This window comes from Populus euphratica, unplaced genomic scaffold (genome assembly GCF_000495115.2).
Source record: "Populus euphratica unplaced genomic scaffold, PopEup_1.0 scaffold14.1, whole genome shotgun sequence".
Taxonomy (NCBI): Eukaryota; Viridiplantae; Streptophyta; class Magnoliopsida; order Malpighiales; family Salicaceae; genus Populus; species Populus euphratica.
The window spans coordinates 1,333,052-1,354,777 of NW_011499876.1; the positions used below are offsets into that span (position 1 = coordinate 1,333,052).

A 21,726-nucleotide genomic window follows, 5' to 3' on the forward strand; every position below is an offset into this window, starting at 1 on the left:
AAGACCTTGCTTGCATCCAAGGCGACCTTATAAGTTCAAGAGGTGTGCTTGTTTTTATAGTTTAATATATTTTTTTAATTTTTTTTATTTGAAAAATATTAAAATAATGTTTTTTTATAAATTTTATATAATGATATTAAAAATAAAAAAATTCAAAAAATAATAATATTATTTTATATATTTTTAATTAAAAAATAATTTAAAAAATAACCACAATTAAAATAGAATTTTTAAGCCAATCTTAACAATCAATCATGATGAATCATTGACACGATTTTGTAGCGTATACTGATTCACTACGAAAGGGAAATTTTAGGGAAGCTACACGTACACATTGAATGTATGCATTTTAGATACACATGAATGGACTTCAAGTTAAGCTTCACAATAAGAATAATAATAAAAAAAAATTAAACTTCAGGTTATCAAGGAAAGTTCCCAGCTGACTCTTCAATATAGACAATCAATGCCATAAAAAGCCCATAGCAAGAGAAAGAAATTTAATCAACAACAAGACAATCTCTCAGCTCCCTCTCTGTATCTTCTTCCTCTTCTTCTTCTTCAATTTTGAGAATTACATTTTTACATATGCAAGATGGATTTTCCTTCTCCCAGCACTAAAGAAGCCTTGCTCAGATGTTGTCACTCCAGGCCTCCATCTTCAACGAGCACTAGTACCAGGGGAACTAGAAGACAAAGAAGGACTAGAGTTGACAAGAGAATAGAAGAAAAGACCAGAAAAACAAAAGAACAAAGGAGAAGAACAATAACCTTTCTCTCTAATCTCTCTCTGTCATTGGAAGCAGCACCATCATCATTCTGCCCAATTATCAGTAGCATCACCAATGACAACAATACCATTGTCAGAGGGAAAAATACCGCCAGTAACAAAGAGTGGAGCAAAGAGAAAACAAGAGACGAACAAAGGAAGAAGAAATAGGGAGAAGCAGAAGAAAAGAGAAAAAGAAATCATTGCAACACCACTATCTACAACCCCTACGCCACCGCCATTGCCACCAGCAGCACTATTAGGAGGAACTTCCTAGTCTATTCCCCCCACCCTTCTCTTCTTCCTTCTTTTTCATCTGCTCTTTGTCTCCACTATTCACGTTGCATGTGAACAGTGGAGAGTTCTTCATTGTTTACTGGCTCGGACAAGTCCGCTAAGCCCAAAATGAGTGGGTTAGGTCCGGTTCAGTCCATTTAAAAAAGTTTAAAAAATATTTTTTAAAAATTGTAATTTTCTTGCATGTTTTTTTTTTATCTATTTTGATTAATATTGGTTTATATTTTTATACTATAAAGATATAAATTTGGTATCAAAATATCAGATTTTCATTAAAACCTTGCAAAAATTATATAAAAAAAGAATCTTGTTTTCGTACATACAGTCAAGTCTTTAAAAAAAATATATCGTATTTTCATGCAAAGAAAAGTTTTAAAAAATATGTTTTAACATGCATTTTAGCTTTAATAACCAGTTTATTAAAGTCATAAGAACTAGGTCAATATTTTAAAAAACTTAAAAATATATTTTGTTTTATTTTAGTATCAGGGATTATAAATTTATACGTAAAATATATTCCCGATATTAAAAAGATAGTTTTTTTATATATATATATATCAGAATAGTTAAGTTTTTACTCGATAAGATAATGATCTCTTTATTAAGGGTGATTTTTTTTTTAAATTATAGATAGATAAACAATTAAACTTTAGTATATATCATACAATTAAACAATGTAATTTATTTTAGATATGATGTATTTGGGGTGTTAATATTTTTTTTTTATGCGACTAGTCATTATACCTAATCTTTAAAATTAATTAGAATTCTTAGTTTTACAAATAAAAAATAAAAATTCTTTATTTATTTATATTTGTCAAATAAATACTTTTAAGTGGACGATTGTCACAGCAACAAACATACGTAATAACAACTATATAAATCTTTAAAGAACCTAAAATTTATATCACTCGAACTACAAAGCTTTGGAAAACAAACCCAAAACCTCAATAATTAAATTCGGATACTTGCATTGAGGAGGTTGGTGAATCACTCAATGGAGTTTGGTACTTTCTTTAATAACCCAATTATGATTCACAGAGCTGAAGCAGTGGAGCACAATTAGCATGCACTGGTTTATATGGGGTCAGTTCAGTTCTATTTGTGTATAAATATATAGATAGAACTCTCACTGTAACGAAGTAGCACAAGGACGACAGCCCTTGAGCTGCTTACTGCTTAACAATGGGTGAAGGTGATGGTAAACCCTTGATGTTTGTGGCAAAACCACCCCATTTTTTCAAGGTAATTCTCGAGGATTCTCTTCGTGAAGGAAAGCTGGTGAGCCATTTTTTATTTTTATTTTTTTTCTTATTTCCCCATGTATTATGCATCTTTAAGACTATTCACCTCATGACAAGTCTATGGCTTTGACATGCTTGATTCTGCTTTTGGTAGATCATCATCAGCTTAACTAGCTCTCCTTTTCTCTTTTTGGTAGATCATCAGCTTAACTAGCTCTCCTTTTCTCCATGATTCTGTACTGTTTCCAGTAGCTTTTGCATGTAGAATATTATTTGGTACTTGTTAAAAAAACCATGTCAGGAATCATAATATTGGGCTTGGGTTGATGATGCTGTAGTGGGTTAAGATCATTCTCCAACTCCTCTCTCTGGAGGATAACAAGCCAAGAATCCAATTGAAGGGTAGAATTACACAACATTGTTGTATGTGTATTTGTGATTTTTCTTCTTTGGTATTTGTTTCAGATGCTTCCACAAAAGTTTGTGACGAGATGTGGGATGGATCTCACAAATCTGGCACGCCTTAAGGTCCTTGGTGAGGCTTGGGAAATTGAGTTGAAAAGGCGTGATGGTAAAGTTTGGCTGCAAAAGGGTTGGAAGGAATTTGCAGAGCATTACTCTGTAGCCTGTGGCCACTTCCTTGTTTTTGAATATGAAGGAAATTGTGATTTCCATGTCCTCATATTTGACAATAGTGCCACCGAGATAGATTATCCACATAAGAACAACCGCAGTGAGGTGTCTGGTCGTGGACTGCTCAAAGAGTGCAAGAAGGATAGAGGGGAAGAAAATAACTCGGTTGAAATCCTGGACCACTTTTCACCATCGCGAAGAACAAGAAAGAAATCACCATTACCATGTCCTCGGCCTCACAAGATGGTGAGAACCTATTCAACTTATGAAACTGGGACCTGTTCAAAGCTAAACACTTCGGTGGTGGTTCCGCCTACAGGCACTTGGTCTAGGGGGATGAAGCTAGAGAGTTCCAAGACGAAGGCAAGGTTGTGTTGTTCTGTCAGGGGACTTGATGGTATGCAGATTGAAATATGATATTATTTAATGTCTTTTCGATTGGAAAACAAGCTGGTGTCATATGATTTTCTCATAATTTTACTTCATTGAAATATGATATTATTTAATGTCTTTTCGATTGGAAAACAAGCTGGTGTCGTATGCTTTTCTCATAATTTTACTTCATTTTCAGAGGAAGTTTCCATCAGAGGTGGTCGAGGCATGTTAATGGCTAGGGGTCAAAAATTATCGCATGCTGGGGCTATTGCAAATATGCGACCGCTGACATGCTATGAAAAAGCTAAAGCTCTATGCAGAACTACTGCTTTCAAATCTGAAAATCCCTTCTTCAAGGTTGCCATGAGCCCATCATATGTTCATACTGGATATAAATTGGTAATCTTTCAAGTTTAAATTGAAAACCTGAGGGACTATTCTTTGCTTGATCCAACTTGCGTATGCAGTATTTTTCAGAGAGGAAGAAGCACACAGATGACTGAACTTTTGTTCTCTTGATTGAAACTAAGATTATCTTTCCAACATTTTTGAACTTTTGTAGAGTGTACCAAGCAGCTTTGCTCGAAAGTATTTCACCAAAAAACAAGGCAACGTCACCCTTTGTGTTGCAGATGGTAGAACCTGGCCGGTTAAGTACTACAATCGCACAAAATCTGGAGTCATATTCTGTCATGGATGGAGGGCATTTGCCAAGGACAATAATCTGGTTGTTGGTGACTTTTGCGTCTTTGAACTGATTAATGTTACTAAAATGTCTTTGAAAGTTGAGTTTTTCCACCTGAAGGATGTAAAGAGTCTCCTGTCATTAGGTGAGTAAGAACCTCCTCCCTCTCTCTTTCTTCGATGTATAGAGATTGAGTGATATAGTTTCTTTTTGGATAAGAAATGCTCCGTTCATCTGACTCTGATTGTGGATTTCTGTTTTGTATCAGCAGATATGGGAGGAGCCAATCAAGTTAAACCAAATAAAAGCCTGGTAGCTAAACCTCAATCTGAATGGAATAGCAGAGGTGGTGCTGGAATTTCTAACCCTGATGATGAACATAAACCTGGAGAATTTGAGCATTCTGAATCAAGATTTGAAGTTGAACCCGGTAAGGGCTGACAACTTCTCAACTATTTAGTGAAGAGAAATGACTTCTTGTTCATCGTTTGACTGTTAAAATTTACTTAGACAAGTTTGGGAAACCTGAGCTAAAAAATAGTTCTTCTGTGCTGGTTACTCAAGGTTCCGAAACTGAGAGCAAATTCATCTCAACACATCCATTCTTCAAAGTTGTTCTACGGTCATATTATCTCAACAAATCCTTCGTGGTAGGTTTGTCAACATATTCTTGCATGCATGTTTGTAAGAATCATGCTATCATAGTATATCTTTGGAACAGTCTCCATAAGCGTTCTAGTAATGCTAGAGAGGAGAAGCACTCCTACTTTGCGCCAAGATTGTATACATGTACTTTAAATTCATATATACCTTGTGCAGTCCGTGCCGATGAGCTTCGTTGAGAGGTACTTGAAGCACAAAAGTCAGATTGTTATGCTTCAAGTTGCAGATAGATCATGGCCTGTGAAGTTGATCGTCCGTTGGTCTCAAAGACAAGCTATATTATCTGCCGGCTGGGCAAGATTTGCAAGAGAAAATTCTCTGCAGGTGGGAGATGCTTGTGCCTTTGAGATTATCAAGAATGGCATGCTGAAAGTTTCAATTTCCAGAAGTGGTCGCTAAGCTTGCCCCATGAATCTCTTTCTAGCAAGCATTTTGTTATGGTCACATGGATGCATTAAGAACGAAGAAATGTTCTTAAGAATTCCTCTTTTGCCTCTTTAGTCTCTTAAATGGACCACTGTGCAGCTTTATTAAGCTGAATGACCCAGCTCTGTTGAACCCCATTGTAAGAACTTGACCATGTTTAGCGTGCAAGTAGTCTAACGTCCATTTTGGGTGGGAATTATTGACTGATTATCTGCCATGCATTTGGTTTTTTTGAAGACTTCAGGTTAAAGTTGGTCACGTTGCCCTCCTGCATTAATTTCTGATTATCCCCTCTATTCCAAGTATCTCTATCTTTATGTCCCAAGACAATAACAGAAGAGTTGCAAACAATTAGGATAGAGGGACATGTCTCCCTATCTTTTATGTTTTTAAAAGATAGAAATTCACTCTGAAATTGTGTAGAAGACAGATTTATTTTTATGTTCCGTCTTCGTACTTCAAACAAAAGACGTTTTTTTCCTTTTTTTTCTGTATTTGTCTCTACTGCCATAGAACATTAACCAGTGCAACTTAAGAATCACAAGACACCACAGGTCCAGGGTATGATTGCTACTCCCTCCCTCATACCGAAAATTCAGAGGGTTAATTGAATACTTTGTTTGGTGAGTCGATTAAATCATTAACACTACCAATACAAAAGCTGCTTGTACTAGCTGAAAGCAGAATTAAGTTGAGCAAAGCAGCTCTATAAATATCACTAGCCATATGGATTCGGTATTATCTGTTTATAAACAGATAAAAGTTTCATGAAAAAGGGAATCGCAGAAGGGCAATAATATTTGAACAGGTTAGCAATGGGAGATAGTAAGCCCTTGATGTTTGTGGAAAAACCGCCTCATTTTTTCAAGATAATTCTTGAGGATTCTCTTCATCAATGATAGCTCTTTTTTCTATGTAATTCTGTCCCAGTAGGCTTTGCATGTTAAATATTTGGTACTTGCATTAAAAAGGATAAAAAAGAAGCATAGCAGGAATCAAAATACTGGGTTTTGGTTAGTAATTAATGCTGAAGGTTTCCATTTTAACTTCCTTTTGTCCTCTCAAGTCTTCTCATTTCCTGCGAAACTACATCGTGTGTATACATGCTTCAGAACCTTTAGTGAATCGTAAGGTACCATGGATAATATAATTGCTCATCTCAAAGCGAAGCATGCCAGGCTCTTAGGCTACTACTTCCTTTATATATCAGACTTTCAAAACAATTCAGAGAGTTGAGTAAATTGACTTTTTGATTTATGTAATGCAGGGAAGTTGGGGATTTCTCTGCTAAAAACTGTTCTGCTTAGCTGCTTTCTTAGATTCATCTCAACATATCCATTCTTCAAATTAGTTAGTTAGTTCTGCACGGTAGGTTTATGAACACATGAAAGCAGGCATCTCTTAAGAAACTAATGCAAGAGGAGATCTGAATAGTCGGATACGGATTTGTTGTAATTGTTGTTAGAATTTCTTCTACTCTGTTCTGTCCTCTTAAATGGATCATTAATGGTAATGGCCACCTTCGGAATTAATCCATTAGGAGTTTAGCACTCAAGCATGTTTACTTTTATAAGCTAAATTCCTCAATATTCAATTGTTCATTACTGGTTGGGACCTCTTGGCTAATTATCTGCAACGCAAATGAAATCTTTGATCCACTTTGGCATTAATATTCAAGCTGCTGAGCTACTTGCTGTCTTGTTGTTGATGATCTTGGTTCACATTTTCTATCACTGAAGCTCCTGTGATTCATGGATGCCACAGATAAAGTTTGCTTGGTTGTATTCACTCTTGCTTAACCTTGGCTTGTTTTGTCCATGAGGCTCCAAGTAAGAAAGGAATTCTTTTCCTATACAGTATGTAAGCTGCAAGAGCGACATTTTCTCAAGATAATGGGAAGCTTGCAAGTGTTTTTTTCTTTCTTTTTTTTTAACCTTTTCTATTGTTTTGCAATTAGTACATGATGCCATAGCAAGGGAAGTAAATAAATTACCGTAAAAACACTTTTTTTTTCCTCTGATTATTTCTGTTTTTTTTTTTCCTAAAACATAATCAAATCGCTGACTAAATTCTAGGTGATCATTGATTTTTTAGATTTTTTTTATATATAATTTTTAACATTAAACCCATTATTTTAAAAAATAAAAAAAAAAGATATCAATTTAATTATTTTTTAAGATTAAAAAAAAAAAAATATCAATTTAATTATTTTTTAAGATTAAAATACTTTTAAAAAATATTAAAAAACAAAAACAAGAGCACTCCCACGAGACACCTTGAACCTAGCAAGATCTACTCGTACACTTTTTTTCTTGGATAAGGAGAGTCAGGTTGACAACTGGCAAGGCGACGAAGCAGAATATGCTAAAAACTTTGGTGTTTCCATCCAAAGAATCAGTGGCCAGTAAAAAATACAGTTGAAGACAAGTCATTTCTTTAGTTGTTAAATTTTCACCTGTCCAAACACAGAGGCCAAAGAGACCCAGAGAGAAGGAGAGAAATGAGTCCCCATCTTCTTCTTTCTCAGATGAACCTCACTAGTCTCTCTTTTCCTTGCAAAACTCTTAAAAATCTATCCTTTATATCCACTAGCAATCACTCACTTCCTTCCCCATCTCTACACTTCAACTCCAATCTCCTCCTTCAATCTCCAGGCAAGCCAAAGTTTCCTTCTTTCTTCTTTCTTGCTTATAAATTAATGCTCTTGATTTTGTTTTGATGGAGTTTGGTTTCAGGACATAAATTCAAGCTGACCCAGAAGCCCAAAATCCTCCCTTTTACTACCAAGAGCTCTGCTCAAGTTGATGATGTAAATAGTCTTCAGACCCTTGGGTCTCTTTCTTAATGTATGCTAAAGGGTAATAATTGTTAATATTCTATGTTGTTGTCTTTTTGTCTCAGATATCTGGAGTTGTTAAAGAGAAGAGTGTTTCTGTTATTCTGTTGGCTGGAGGGCAGGGAAAAAGAATGGGTGTATGTTCTTTGTTATTATTATATTTGCCTTTGATTCGCTCTTATTTCCAAATTATGGCATGTCTTTTGTTTTAAGTTGTTAACCATTTTCTTTGCCTGTATTGGTTTAAGTTGTTAACCATTTTCTTTGCCTGTGTTATGGAATGTGCCTGGCATCGTCGCTCCTAATCCCAGCTTGCAATTATTCTGTTCTCTTGCTTGATATACGCCACAATGCAATTGTTAGGTGTAATCTTAGCCCAGTTGTTGGAGTTCCCAATTACTTGGATTGCTTATGAGATTGCGAGTAGCCTTACTTTTCTTTCATGAATGTAATGGATCGGTTCAGTTCAATCTGATTAGGAAAGAGGGTTGTTAATTACTAGCTCCATTTAAGCATATCCATTAAGCTGTGGGTGAAGGTGTTAATTCCCATTATGTGTATGGAGGCCAATACTGTCTTACATCTATCGCCTAGCTCAGTAATAGAATTAATTAGTGTCTACACTGAACAATTCTTAAACCTTCCTAGTGTGTTATATTAATTATTGTTTACACTGAACAATTCTTAAACCTTCCTAGTGTGTTATACCCCAAATGCATCATACCTGCTGGATGTTTCTGATTGGTCTGCCTCTTGGCTTTGCATTACTCTCAATCCAAGTCACTATGTCCAGTGCTCTATGATTCATGTGGCTAATCATCATAACTGGCTTTCTGTGTTACTGTCATCACAGTGTTACTTTTCCATATAGCAATTAACATTTCTTTAAATGGTAACAATAATAATGCATTATGTGGAAATCAAGGACATACTGAACATATAATTAATTTGCATATTGATTAAAAAGAGGATAAAGAAAAAAAAGAGATATAAAGTGTAAATACACTAGAGTTTGATAGTTTCTTAACATTTAAAACATAAATGAGACCAAACACACTTCAGGGTACATAATTGTTTGCATGACCTTGCATAATAACCCATTCTGCTCTGCTTTGTATTGAATTCTCTATTTCCAACAATGATAGTCATAAGCCTACCTTGGAAATTCTTGATGGGATTTTTCTGACCGATTGGTTTTCAGGTTTTGGAATGCATGCGTTTCTGAGTTAACTATGCCACCATTGTTTTGTTTGATTTTAGGTTTGCATTTGTGTTTTTTTTTTTCAGTATCTGTTATTACATATTTAAGTTCATAAGTTCTTTCTCTGACATCTACAAGTTGCTTTTAATTTCGTTCATTGTCTATAGTTTTTTTTTATCTTCCAGATGATGGTTTTATTATCTTTTTGCGATTAGGCAAACATGCCAAAGCAGTATCTACCACTTCTTGGCCAACCTATTGCTTTGTATAGGTAAATGACAACAACTTTTTTCAACTATTTTTTTCTCCCCTTACCACTGTCGAAGCTTTTAATCATGCTGCCAGAATCTTGGAAACTTAGCATCTTATGTTTTGTGACAGCGAGAAATATTAGCATGTTATAATTAAAAGGTTTGGATGTAAGGTCGCATCTGTGTGGAAATAATTGAAGGCAATGGTATGGTTTGTTTACTTCCCCAACACATTCAAGACAGACTGTAACATACCATGCAATTGCAAATCACCCTATGGTCATTTGAAATTATCATGAATGGTTATTTAGTTTGAGTATCCTGAATTTGACCGGGTTTATTTCTGTTATTTTTGGTTAAAAGGTTTCATAGCTCAGCTCACCAAGTCTAGGTTTGGCATGTAAGCAACATATGCCTACTGAAAATGTCTGCATGATATTTTGGCAGTTTGTACACTTTCTCAGAAATGGATGAAGTGAAAGAAATTATTGTAGTTTGTGATCCATCCTACAAGGACATTTTTGAAGGTTCCAGATCTCTCTCTCTCTCTCTCTCTCTGTGTGTCTTCCTACCTTTGCAGGAAATGGATTCTGATTGGGTTGTTGATAAACTTTTTTATATTAGGAGATTCAAACTAGTTTTTTATTGTTTTCTCAGATTCTCAAGAACAGATCAATGTAGACCTTAAATTTGCACTGCCAGGAAAGGAGAGACAAGATTCTGTATACAGTGGGCTTCAGGTGCTGCCTCAATCTGTTTTGGTTGAGAAGTTCATGTGTTTTCGATACCATGCTTGATTTTTTTATCAGTTGTGTACTGTTACGGGATGGTTTTTAAAGCAAATTTAATACTTTCTTGGGTTTTTTGGTGTGCTTTCAGAAATATGCTCAAATAATTCTGATCAGAAGAGCATGGTTGCTAATATCTAATACAAACAACTAGTAGAGACGGGGAAGCTCTACAAGAGTTGCTAATCTCTCTAGAAGAGGGTGAGGGTGGTGTTGCTAGTACCCTGGCAAAACATATCTCATATTTCATTTAAAATATAATAAGATTCCCCTGCTAAGATACCTTAACATGTCTTTTTTAGGATAGCCTTCTTCACTATGATGCCTTTCATATCTAAGCTACTTGTGAGTTTCCTTGAAGTTGCTTCACTGCATGAGAGCAATTTACTTGTCTTTGGTGTGTCTCACTGTAAAGTTTGTGATTACAATCAGTCAATAATTCATGTTAGTGTTTGGAAATGTCCGATCTATAAACATAGCATACCACTTTCTACACAGGAAGTTGATTTGAATTCCGAGCTTGTCTGCATCCATGACTCGGCAAGGCCTCTGGTATTGTCAGAAGATGTGGAAAAGGTTGGATTGAAATACTTAATGTGAATGCATCAACTGTGGATTTTACTACTTTTACTTCATTTTAGATAATGACTATCCAAGTAAACGGTAATTGCTTGTGCCTAGGTCCTTAAAGATGGTTGGATAAATGGAGCTGCTGTACTTGGTGTTCCTGTTAAAGCTACAATCAAGGAGGTACATAATATTCTTTGGAAGTTACTTGTGTGTGCATTGAACCTTTTTTCATATGCTGTGTGTGCACAGGAACTAAAATATTTGAGGCGTGAAATGATTGAGAATAGCTAAGAATATTATAGGCATCATGTGAAATAATGCTGATTGGTCATAAATAGTTGTTGTCTGGTTTTTCTCTTCTTTTTTTTCACTCTTGCATGACTGGTTTGGGGTGCATTCTTATTTGATAACTTCAATAAATACTGAGAGATTTGAGCTTTATGTTCCTGCCATTCATGTAGCTTTCTAAGAACAGCTAAACAGGAATTTATTTGTTTTATTTTCTTCAATAATTTTCATTCTGTCCAAGTGTACTTCTTTGTGAAATTGATTAAATAGAAGATCATGCATGTATCAACTTTGTTATTTGTGTAAATTCTTTTCATTGCTCTGGAAAAGAGTTTATTTGAAAAGAATTCATTACTTAATATTGTTGCCTTATTATCCTTACTGCCTCATAACAGCTTTTATAACTTTCCTTAGCTTCCTTGATCTCTTGACTAAAATGCCATTAATTAGATATCCATGCATTATAAATCCTAACATCTAACAGAATTTATAATCTGTTAACTAATTTCTATGCAGGCAGATGGTGAATCTTTTGTAGTGAGAACTCTTGACCGCAAAACACTTTGGGAAATGCAGACCCCGCAGGTTAAAGGATTTATAATTTATCATCATTTTTTTTTCTACTTCCTCAAAAATAGTACTTGAATGCTAATTTATCTAACTGCATATAATTCTTATTGTACAGGTGATGAAACCCGAGTTGCTTAAGAAAGGCTTTGAGCTGGTGAACAGGTAAGCATTATTAGTTGCTATAGATTTCTCTAGTAAATGTTACCCTGGAGCTCTTTTATCCTTCAATATGTTGATATTGCATAAACGAATTTGGAATGCCTCTATAAACGAATTTGGAATAGTATTTCACATCAAGCTGCCTCTATGACCCAGGATCTATCAGCAGAACTTGAATGAACTTTTACATACCCTATTATCTGACAACAACAGATAGGCATCTGAGTTGGACACCAATGTTATTTTTGTAAACATAATGTGGTCAGAAAGGAAAATTTCCTTTAATGGTGGTTCATATTTTGAGGTTTTAAAAACCTGACTGCTTGAGTTTTTGTGAGGGGCAAATAAAAACTTGTCAGCTATTGAATAGTTGAAACATATTTCCGAGAAGTGGTTTCTGTGTTTTTGTTCATAGCTAATAGCCAGAGGGCTCAGTCAAGTGGGATCTGGTGTTTCCAAGGAATTTATAATGGGGATGGATTTGGAGAGTATATTGGTCCTCCTGAAATTTGAATCGGCCTTGCATTAATATTAAGATAAGCTATACTGACTAAACTTGGCCGTGTCATTTTCTCATCAATAAATTCTGTGGGTGCTGAAAATTTGAGGTCTTTCTATTGCTGAAATTTCAGAAACAAGAGAGAGGACTGGTGTAATTATTGAAAATTTTGGTCCATGTAATTCACCCTAATGCTGGTTTGGTGACCAATACCTAGTAAGAAATTTTCCTATTAATAGTGAGTATGCATTCTGTATAATGAAATTGAACCACTTTCTTGTCTCTCTCTAGAGGAAGAAATCATCTGAAAAAGACCAACTGTGGCTTTCCTCTTCCCCAGAGCTGCTTTGTAAGAATATGACTTGCTATACCATGATTCCTTGGAGACGAGGCTTTTCTGGCTTCTCATTCACACTGACTTCATTGCTTTTGTTTTCATTGGACACTAGTTGCACAAGGCTTATTAAGCACCTAATCTCTTTACTCGTGCTGCATGCAATAGGCATTCTTCTGTGTGGAAAATGCTACCCTTGAGAACCATCTTTATTCAAGATTATCAATTTTCTCTACTGATTCCACATAGGAGTTGGATTCTGACATTAGTAATTGTGCAGAGAGGGTCTTGAAGTCACCGATGATGTATCTATTGTTGAGCACCTTAAGCATCCAGTATACATCACTGAAGGATCATACACAAACATCAAGGTATTGAAAAAATATACTCTGTGAACCTTAGCATGAAAGACTGTAAATATGTTTCTTCTCTGCACTTCAGTCAATTTTCTTTTATGCTTACAGAATAAGAGTAGTTTTGTTTCAATTACAAACCCACACTAAAACCCCTTGACTTGCAGGTCACAACCCCTGATGATTTGTTGCTAGCAGAGAGAATTTTAAGCACGAGCTCTTGAGTTATCGGAGTGAACCTTGTTTTCCTTTCGTATTTTTCTTGTAGGACACAATAATATACTTAAATTTCAATTTCAAATTTCAGCTTCACCTGAATTTTGGTGGAGGCAATCTGAGAAATTTTGGCTTAACAAAACCATTGTTTAGCCAGCAAAAGATGGTTTTTAGTTAGGCTCATTTTTAACACATAATCAGTATCATGAGCTGCAGTGAGCCAATTTTCGACTCTTTTATTTCGAGTATAGTTGATTTCTATTTTGTATAACATGGACATGCGTGGTGTCGATCACAATTCACAACCATGTAAAACTCATCAGTAACTCTTTTAAGAATTCCCAGGATTTCAATGGTTGCAGTCGCCTGAGTAGCACGAAAAGTTGCCAGGTTGCTGTAGCTGTTGAAGGGTGTTACCTCTCCTCTTTTGTGCCCTGAACACTTCCTGGGAAAATGAAACCCTTCTATCAATCACACTACCAGAGTTTGGTAACTGCATGACAACTAAAACATGGTGAGTTTGGTAACTGCATGACAACTAAAACAACGAGAAGCAAAGTGAAAGGGAAATATAATTTGCATCAAATAACAAGAAACCATGACGAACATCCCAAGTTTCTTTATTCACCGTTGGGCAAAGAAAAATAGATGGAGCTAAACATATGCCCCTCGTCAAGAGCAAAACCTTTAAATTAGATATTTTCTGTGGTTGCATCCGTAAGAATGACTTGGACCCGGAATGAATAAATACAGAAAAATGTGAAGTTCCAAAGACCATCTTTTACTAGCAGGGAATGTATTCGAAATGTCTCAGTTATCTTGTATTTCTGCTATCCGGTTTCTTTTGCTTTGCACACTCACCAAACAATGAAAATCGCCCACTTCTGCCTCGAGGTTGAACTGGAGTACCTTTCGCCTATTTAAGTGCAGAAATAAAGCATGATCAATGAGGGGCAAACACCCTTTTACTAAACAAAAAGATAATGGTAATAAGTGCTAGATCAATTGGGCACTGCTATACTGTAATAATAATAAAAAAAAAAAACAGGTTGAAATCGGTTTACCTTTCCTCTATTAGATTTGCTGGTGTGCCAACATAAAAGCCCACTGCAACCTCCACCAGCCGAACTTGACTCGTATCCCCTAAAGAAAAAGGTAAAGAGTTTGAGAGTTACGCAACACATTAATTTTGATGCATCACAACATAGAGCTTAACCTGATTCACTCCCACTTCCTTCTCTATGACACTGTATTCCACAATTCAGGCAAAAAAGATGACCATCGAAAACCATGTAAACATACTGATGATGGAGGAAGAAAGACAAACAGCAATCACTTGTCCAATAGAGATGCAAACCCACTGTCTCACTGCTATCTTTAAGACAGTCTTAAAATGATCATTTTGGTCACTTGAAAAGAATGCAATTTACAAAATATTTAATTACCACTACAAACACCCCCCCACTAAGCCTCTATTTGAACCAGTTAGGGTAGGTTAAGATGAATCTCGTTAACAAGTTCAAGCTTTTATAAGTTATAGTAATCTTAAAATAATCTCTAAAATCTCTCCATTGATTCAAACTTCTTGAGGGAAGACAAGTATTGAAAAGTAATCTATGACGAGCAGCACCATTCTATATATATTGCTAATTTCTTTTATCCTCAAATTTTACATTATTTTGATACAGAGCCTATGAATATTGTGAGTTTTATCCATGAAAAAAATATCAACTAGCATATTCTTCAGATTAGATTTTGAAATGCAGTAAAAGCTCTACGAAGAACAAGAGAAACTAGCCTGCTTAACTGAAAAAATGCAAATAGGTTAACTGCTAGCAAAATTTTAAAAGATGCATGCAAATATGGTAAAGAATTAGTAAAAATAATCTAAAGTCATGGAAAATCAAAAGGAGATCTGAAAAAGACTCACAGGCTTTCTTTGCTTCCATTGATCACATAGCTACTTCCATGCAATAAGCTTGGTGATATTGGATAATGGTCCACCATATGGCCAATCTGGTCCTTATGGTGAACCCTCCGATTCTGCATCTTCAATACTTTGAGTTCATGATTTAATTCATCTCCCCATGTCTGGGAGGATGGTGCCACTGAACCTATGGAATCTATTTGACTTTGTTGATAGGTGTCATCTTGAGGCAACACCTGATTCTTCTCGGGTTTCAAACAGCTCAATGATCCCGGAGTGCCCTTCTCTGCCGCCTGTAACCAGGCAGTTTCTAACCTCTGTTCACGGATAATGGATTCTATTCTCTGCATTGGCATTTCCTGCTTCCTCTCTCCATTGTTTTCAGCATTGGCATCATTAAAGCTTCCTTTGGATTGTTTTGGGAACTCCTCTTGCAAGTCCAAATTGGAATAACCAGCTACTGCACCAGAGCAATTAGCCTTCTTTCCCAGCTCAATTGCCAACGTAGTGTCTGCTTGCCTATGACCTTCTTGTAACTCAGATTGATTTGCATAAATCACAGAATCCAGACCATCTGTGATAAGAATAATTCTAACCTCTACATTGCGTCTAAGGACTATTTCAATTGAATTTGTGATACTGCTCAAAAACCTTTCAGCTCTGGCTTTAATATCTTGGTCCTCAAATGCAACATAAACAGCAAGGGCTCCTGTAAGCAGAAGCATATCACACAAGATATGAAGGCACAGAGAGAGAGAGAGAGAGAGAGAGAGAGACATTCATCCACATGTACATCCATGCAGAGAGACAGATCACTCATTTATCGAGGATGAATTGGAATTTAAACATCAAAACAATCCACCCGATTGTTATTTTCACCAGTTGCAGAAAATATTCCATTCTGCCAATTTAAATAACTTTTGTCTCATGCACAGCTTAAGTAACTTTTTCACTTCATCCATTGTGTTTTTATTTAACTGGTACTTAACACTTGCCAATCAAAATCTGGTATAAACATTGGTCACATCAAATCAATTTTGCATTACAAGGAAGAAAATTATAAGCAAAATGAGTGAAGAACAACCCAATCCATCCAAACAAGCAGGTTATGAAGCAGGAATTGTGGAGTGGTAGGCAGCTATATATTGAATACTCACAAGGACAGTTGTAACCCGGGAGCTACTCAGAAACAGAGAAGGCAATGATGAAATAAAGGTAGATTAGGAATTGATGCGATCATTCTTCTGTGATTCCATTTACAACAAATGATGAAGTAAATTTTCACAAAGAATGAAAAAGGTGAATGAAAGCATGAGTGCCAAAGACATCAAGAATGGCAATGGTGATGTCAATATCAGGGAAGATTAATACTTTTTATTAAAACTAGGAGATCAAGTAGTTTAACTAGTTTGAAGATAGCTTTTATATATTTTACAAGTTATTGAGTCATTAGAAGGATCAGGTAACAAAGAAAAATATGTTGAATTTTGCGACTTTGGGATATTAAGTGACTTAAAACTACTAAAGTAAATGAATAGGCACACATTTTGTTAAGTAAATTATCATTTCTCTTTTGTTTATGAAATATATTTCTTGTTATATATCTTGTTATATAGCTTTTATAATGTTATTTTCATTTGTTACTGAACCTTGCAATTCACGACCACAAATATGGGTTTCCAATTCACGATTCAAATATGGATTTAACAATCAGTTTTATTAGGATTGCCAGGATCAAGCGAATATGAGATGCTCTTATGGTTCACGGAAAAACTTAAAGAGCAAGCAGAGGAGAAAAATATCTTTGTTTTTGCAAATTGAGCACATTACCTCACTGTCTAGCACACAACTTGCCTAAGAAGCATCATTCACCAGATCAGCCATCCGGCAAAAGAAAAATAACTAATTTTGATCATATAGGCAACAGATCTAGAATCTCTATCCCACATATCAAGTCCTCAAGAATCACTAGAAGCACATTGGGAGTAATGTATGGTTGATCAGATATAGATCTATATGCAACCACATCAAATGGAAGGTAAAATCAACAAGGGAAACAATTTTTGTATTTAAGTTGTATTCTTTCTTTTATCATGATTTCCAGTTACAGTTCTACCAGAAAATGATATTGGAAATGAAATAGAAAAGTGTTGGACTTACCATCCACTTCAGATATAGATAGAAGCTTTCCGTGAGCATGCAGCAGCTGCCTCAGTGTCTGTGAGTGACACTTTTCAATACATTTCTCCCATATATCATCCAACTTCTCTGAGTTTTTGTATCTAAATATCATATTTCCAGTTATTTCATCATCCAATGAAGTAGATGAAGTACGGCTATTCACCAATCGACTACGAGGGGGCTTGCCATTAAAACCATATTCCCCTTGTTGGCTGGAATATCCATTTATTTCCCTGTATAGGGATGGAGGTGAACTTGATCTCCGAGTCAAATATTGAGCATTGGACTTTGTCTTGTAAACGTTGGATTCCTTTGAAGCACTTGAAGGATCTTCCTCCGTTGTCCTGGAGCTCTGCCTCCTACTGCTGCTTGACTGAGTGAGATCCATTGAAGGTGTAGAACCAAGCTGTAGAAGAGTTGCTGTGAACCATGTTGAGCGGTCACTTGAGATCCTTAGCTGTTTCTCAGCCTCTGAAAGAAGCCTCAAAGCATGCTTTAGTCTCTCCAGTTCTGCTTCAGTCACTAAAAAACCAAATGAAGTATCCATAATGATTAACAACATTCTGAGGAAAAATTAGAATTCCAATATACACATGTTTGTAAATATATATGATCTTCATACTATATAATAAATGGTAAAATTGAGCATCAAAGTCAGAGAAGGTGAATCTAAAGGCTAGCGTCCAAATAAATGAGCTAGGAACATAAAAAAAAGGCCATTAAAGCAGGTACATCAAGTATTACCATATTAAAGTTGAGCTAAATCTAATCTGAAAAGCAATTAACTGATTCTTCCCTGAGCATGTATTTGCTCTAGTTTTTGTCTATCTCAGGGAGGTTTTCCCAAGAAGAAAAAGGAACATAAGGAGCCTGTGGTTGTTTTGCAACCACAAGGAAATCAGTTTGGCTGCTGATCAATACAATCTATTGGCTCAAGATAAAAACAAAAAAGGTTCATAAGTCTATGCATAGTTTTTATATGCAGAAGGGGGAGCTGTAAGGTCACAGTATAAGAGCAAGGAACCGCTACTCACAGTTGTGTGTACCAAAGAGTGAATCTCCATGTTTGGCATCAACAACATTGTATGTCCCAGCAATAATGTCCATAATGAGGCTAGCCAGTTGAGACATCAAAACCATTGGATCAACGCCAGAGTCCATCAAATCCCTGGCCCTTTTTACTGTTTCTGCAGTGTCTGAAGACATCGCTAGTTCCAAAAGTTCCAGTAATTTCTCATCTGAAACAACCCCCACCTGAAATGGTTGAAAGTACATATTCGAGTTCAAAAACAATTCAGTATACATTAAACAGAAATTCACAAGTATTGTTCACCTAGTTATATGATACTTATTAATGATTCACCAATTAGGCTTCTCCCAACAAGATTTGAAAATAATCTAAGTGAACCGATTGAAGCAGAAAATGTTAAAGGACACATCAGTAGACAGAACTCACCAATTCATTTACAAGAGACGATGTTATCTTCTTCCCCAGCAAACTCAACTGGTCTAACATTGTTTCAGCATCTCGAAGTGAACCATCTGCATTCAAAGCAATCAAATCCAGGGCACCTAATTCAACATCAAGATTCTCTTCTTTAGAAATTTTCCTCAGTCTTGCTACAATATCTCCATCTTTAATTTTGTTGAAGAGGTACTTCTGACATCGTGATTGTACAGTACGGGGCACATTATCAGGATCAGTTGTTACAAATATGAACACAACTCGCTGTGGTGGTTCTTCAAGAAACTTGAGAAATGCTAACCACATCTTAGAGGGTAACAAGTGACACTCATCGATAAGAAAAACCTTGTAATGTGAAGAGCCCAATGGGGGCCTATGCGAAATTTTCTTCAGAAGGTATCTAACTTTATCAATTCCCTTCTTGTCAGTGCCATCAACTTCCCATAGATCCCTGGTCTTCCCAGAAATGGAATCACTGCATTCCCTACAGTACCCACATGGTTTTATTTCTTCCGCAGACTTGCAGTTTAAGGCAGAGGCAAAAATCCTAGCTGCTGATGTTTTACCAATACCACGTGGACCTTGGAAAAGATAAACTGGTGCTATCCTTCCCCTAGAAATAGCATTGGTAAGTGATTGAACAACAATGTTTTGCCCAATCAATTCACTGAAGAAAACTGGCTTGTATTTCTGGCTTAAGCTTCCAATATTTTCAGGTGTGCCTTCCTCTTCTCCGTCTCCATTTAAAGCCACAATCTCCAACCCATCCTGACTCCTGCAACTTGACCACCTCCTCCCATCCAATCTACTCAAGGCCTCTAAATCAAGTTCCCCATAGTTTGTAGAAAGCTCATCATCACTAAGCCCAGTTCCTATTGATGACCCTCCTATGCCATCACCACTATTTGTAAGCAATGGGAGCAATGCATGTCCAGTTCTTGAACCAATTCTGCGCTTATTTGAAATTGACCATGAACGTCGGCGTCTATGATACAGTGACTGACTACCACAGAACATGCTACTTCCTTTTCTCCTTAAAGTATCCGAAAGGGAAGGTGAGCAACAACTACTCCCACATACACCTCTGTATCTTGGCGTCCGTTTGGACCAGTAGCAAGGAATGCCACATCCCTGGCGACCAGGTAAATCTAAATGATCATCATCCTCGTCATCCCCATCATTCACTGAGGTTGTGGTGGCATCCCAAGATCCAACATTGCTCGGATTGCGCTTACGATACCTATCATAAGAACTAGCTGATAGTGCAGGTGTGCTGTGAGAATAAGAAGAGTCCTCTTTTCGAGTCGTTCTCAAAAATTTTGATGGAGAATGTGACCGATTCATATGCTTAAGTTTTAACAGCAATGGGGAAGCCCCAGAAATCTTTCTTAAGTACTCTGAATTGCTATATTCTTCAGTATCATCAGATTGCTCTACAACATCATCCCTTCCTAAACCTAAACCTAAGCCCAATGAAGGATGGCCCTTGAGTAATCTCCTCAAGTTCATCTCTTTTTGTTGATATCTAGACAAAACATCGAAACGGGCATTAGTTTTCTTACCCTTTTTCTTGATCCCCATAGCTCTTCTCATAGACGGTGACACGAGATTTGCATCTCTACACCTGAAAATCATTGCAGCAGACCTTGTCTCACCCAAATAAGTGTCACTCTTCGAATCCCCAGCATTTCTTGCATCACTCAGGCTGTCATCGAGGCTCCCTTGAATAGAACGAGACTCGTAGTCATCATCAGCATCATTCCTTGCCAATGCACTCTTCTCACTGGAAGATTTCTGAGACTTCCAATTGTAAAGGAACACTCTTTTGTCTTTTCCATGATTATTCCCACTCTTGAAATGCGAATCCAAATGGGCGCTATTGTTATTATGACTACCACCACCACCACCACCATTTTGGATTGCATTCTCAGTCTCAAAATGCTTCCAAGCAGAAGCAGAAGTAGAAGCCGCCGCCGCCATTGTCGCTGCAGATCTAGCTGAATTAAGAGGTGACTTCCATGAAGAACTTGTTCCTGGATCTCTCAAAACTCTAGCTGCCTTTCTGATTTGAGTAAGCTCCTTCTTTAAATGAAGTCTGCTTGGATCAGAAAATCTCATTTCTGACATTTTCTTTTTCAAAATTATTCGAGCAACCAAACACACACTCGCAATCAAATTAAAAAGAATCAATTTTGAATTAGACCCGCATTCCCATTTCTTCAATCATGCACCTCCATATCAATCATTTGAGCGAGGAACATTTTACAAGCAATGAAAGAATGGTGAAAACGCAGAAAAAAGACACCTTTTTTCTTAAACTTTTGTGTGCTTTTGGAAGGTTGGAGTGAGGAGTGTAGATCTGACAAGAGTTTTTCTTTGACTAATTACTTGTACACACACATGATGATGCAGTGAAGGGGTGGTGAGATAACCTCAAGACTCTCTCTTTCTTCTCTTTTCTCTATGAAAACTCTCTTTCTCTCACTAGGGTTTGGATTTCTCTCAGTTGGCGCCCCAAATGACGTCTTGAACGTTGAATTGAATCTTTTGAGAGTCGTTCGTGTCTTCTCTCTTGTCTCTCTTCTCTCACCTTTTCTTTGGGCATAATTTGGACATGAGATGGGAAGAAAAGGAAAGTTGAAACATATGGAAAGCTCCCTCCAAACAAGGATTCTCTTTTGTCTCTTTCATTGCTACTTACATTGGATCATGTTTTTTTCTTTCATAATTATAAAGATTATTAGGTCAAAATATCGAATATAATATTTTTTTTCACTTGATAATATAATATTTTAAATATTTTTTTATATATATTTACTTGATACACATAGACTAAGTTTACCTCACTTTTTCAATCCTTCTCTTGCATCTTAAAAACAAAAAATTTATGTAACTTAGAAATTATGATAATTTTTTTTTAAATAATCTCTATCAATATTTGGTATTAACTTATTTTTTATTAAAATTTATTTTTTTATTTTAAATTAATTATTTTT

The 21,726-nt window shown here is 36.1% G+C and overlaps 3 protein-coding genes across 12 annotated transcripts; 2 read left to right on the forward strand and 1 right to left on the reverse strand.

The window, feature by feature from the left end:
- Window positions 1-2,086: 2,086 nt before the first annotated feature.
- LOC105128450 (B3 domain-containing transcription factor VRN1-like) lies at window positions 2,087-6,896 on the forward strand. 8 transcript variants are annotated; one of them, XM_011030129.1, is made up of 9 exons: window positions 2,087-2,347; window positions 2,776-3,340; window positions 3,515-3,717; window positions 3,881-4,148; window positions 4,272-4,433; window positions 4,514-4,653; window positions 4,823-4,990; window positions 6,360-6,389; window positions 6,502-6,896. In XM_011030129.1, the coding sequence occupies exons 1-8, from the start codon at window positions 2,252-2,254 to the stop codon at window positions 6,381-6,383; spliced, it is 1,626 nt and encodes a 541-aa protein (XP_011028431.1). In that variant the 5' UTR covers window positions 2,087-2,251; the 3' UTR covers window positions 6,384-6,389; window positions 6,502-6,896. The 8 variants fall into 8 exon arrangements, 7 of the variants coding, with proteins under 7 accessions (XP_011028431.1, XP_011028427.1, XP_011028432.1 ...); XR_842867.1 differs by lacking the exons at window positions 6,360-6,389; window positions 6,502-6,896 and adding an exon at window positions 5,330-5,372 and having other exon boundaries at window positions 4,823-5,231; XM_011030125.1 differs by lacking the exons at window positions 6,360-6,389; window positions 6,502-6,896 and having other exon boundaries at window positions 4,823-5,330.
- Window positions 6,897-7,424: 528 nt separating this feature from the next.
- On the forward strand, window positions 7,425-13,386 carry ISPD (Nucleotide-diphospho-sugar transferases superfamily protein). 2 transcript variants are annotated; one of them, XM_011030134.1, is made up of 12 exons: window positions 7,425-7,746; window positions 7,828-7,901; window positions 7,994-8,065; window positions 9,345-9,400; window positions 9,828-9,907; window positions 10,038-10,120; window positions 10,667-10,744; window positions 10,850-10,918; window positions 11,543-11,611; window positions 11,712-11,758; window positions 12,546-12,603; window positions 12,704-12,839. In XM_011030134.1, the coding sequence occupies exons 1-12, from the start codon at window positions 7,593-7,595 to the stop codon at window positions 12,719-12,721; spliced, it is 858 nt and encodes a 285-aa protein (XP_011028436.1). In that variant the 5' UTR covers window positions 7,425-7,592; the 3' UTR covers window positions 12,722-12,839. The 2 variants fall into 2 exon arrangements, with proteins under 2 accessions (XP_011028436.1, XP_011028435.1); XM_011030133.1 differs by lacking the exons at window positions 12,546-12,603; window positions 12,704-12,839 and adding exons at window positions 12,869-12,959; window positions 13,109-13,386 and having other exon boundaries at window positions 7,431-7,746.
- Window positions 13,387-13,481: 95 nt separating this feature from the next.
- Window positions 13,482-21,413, reverse strand: STI (AAA-type ATPase family protein). 2 transcript variants are annotated; one of them, XM_011030136.1, is made up of 7 exons: window positions 18,722-21,413; window positions 18,300-18,519; window positions 17,245-17,787; window positions 15,088-15,793; window positions 14,222-14,300; window positions 14,019-14,073; window positions 13,482-13,602 (listed from the first exon to the last, which is right to left on the reverse strand). In XM_011030136.1, exons 1-7 carry the CDS (start codon window positions 20,855-20,857, stop codon window positions 13,571-13,573), a joined length of 3,771 nt encoding a protein of 1,256 aa, XP_011028438.1. In that variant the 5' UTR covers window positions 20,858-21,413; the 3' UTR covers window positions 13,482-13,570. The 2 variants fall into 2 exon arrangements, with proteins under 2 accessions (XP_011028438.1, XP_011028437.1); XM_011030135.1 differs by lacking the exon at window positions 13,482-13,602 and having other exon boundaries at window positions 13,717-14,073.
- Between the last annotated feature and the right edge of the window lie 313 nt (window positions 21,414-21,726).

What these genes read in the sequence shown, in the direction of transcription:
- LOC105128450 (XM_011030125.1), top strand. Translation starts at nt 2,252, where the DNA reads ATGGGTGAAGGTGATGGTAAACCCTTGATGTTTGTGGCAAAACCACCC. An exon ending in TTCATACTGGATATAAATTG is followed by an intron (nt 3,718 to 3,880) that starts GTAATCTTTCAA and finishes GAACTTTTGTAG; the next exon opens with AGTGTACCAAGCAGCTTTGC. An exon ending in AAGATTTGAAGTTGAACCCG is followed by an intron (nt 4,434 to 4,513) that starts GTAAGGGCTGAC and finishes AAATTTACTTAG; the next exon opens with ACAAGTTTGGGAAACCTGAG.
- ISPD (XM_011030133.1), top strand. Translation starts at nt 7,593, where the DNA reads ATGAGTCCCCATCTTCTTCTTTCTCAGATGAACCTCACTAGTCTCTCT. An exon ending in CAACCTATTGCTTTGTATAG is followed by an intron (nt 9,401 to 9,827) that starts GTAAATGACAAC and finishes ATATTTTGGCAG; the next exon opens with TTTGTACACTTTCTCAGAAA. An exon ending in GGGAAATGCAGACCCCGCAG is followed by an intron (nt 11,612 to 11,711) that starts GTTAAAGGATTT and finishes CTTATTGTACAG; the next exon opens with GTGATGAAACCCGAGTTGCT.
- STI (XM_011030135.1), bottom strand. Translation starts at nt 20,857, where the DNA reads ATGTCAGAAATGAGATTTTCTGATCCAAGCAGACTTCATTTAAAGAAG. An exon ending in ATCTATATCTGAAGTGGATG is followed by an intron (nt 15,794 to 17,244) that starts GTAAGTCCAACA and finishes TTCTGCTTACAG; the next exon opens with GAGCCCTTGCTGTTTATGTT. An exon ending in GCAAATCTAATAGAGGAAAG is followed by an intron (nt 14,074 to 14,221) that starts GTAAACCGATTT and finishes GCACTTAAATAG; the next exon opens with GCGAAAGGTACTCCAGTTCA.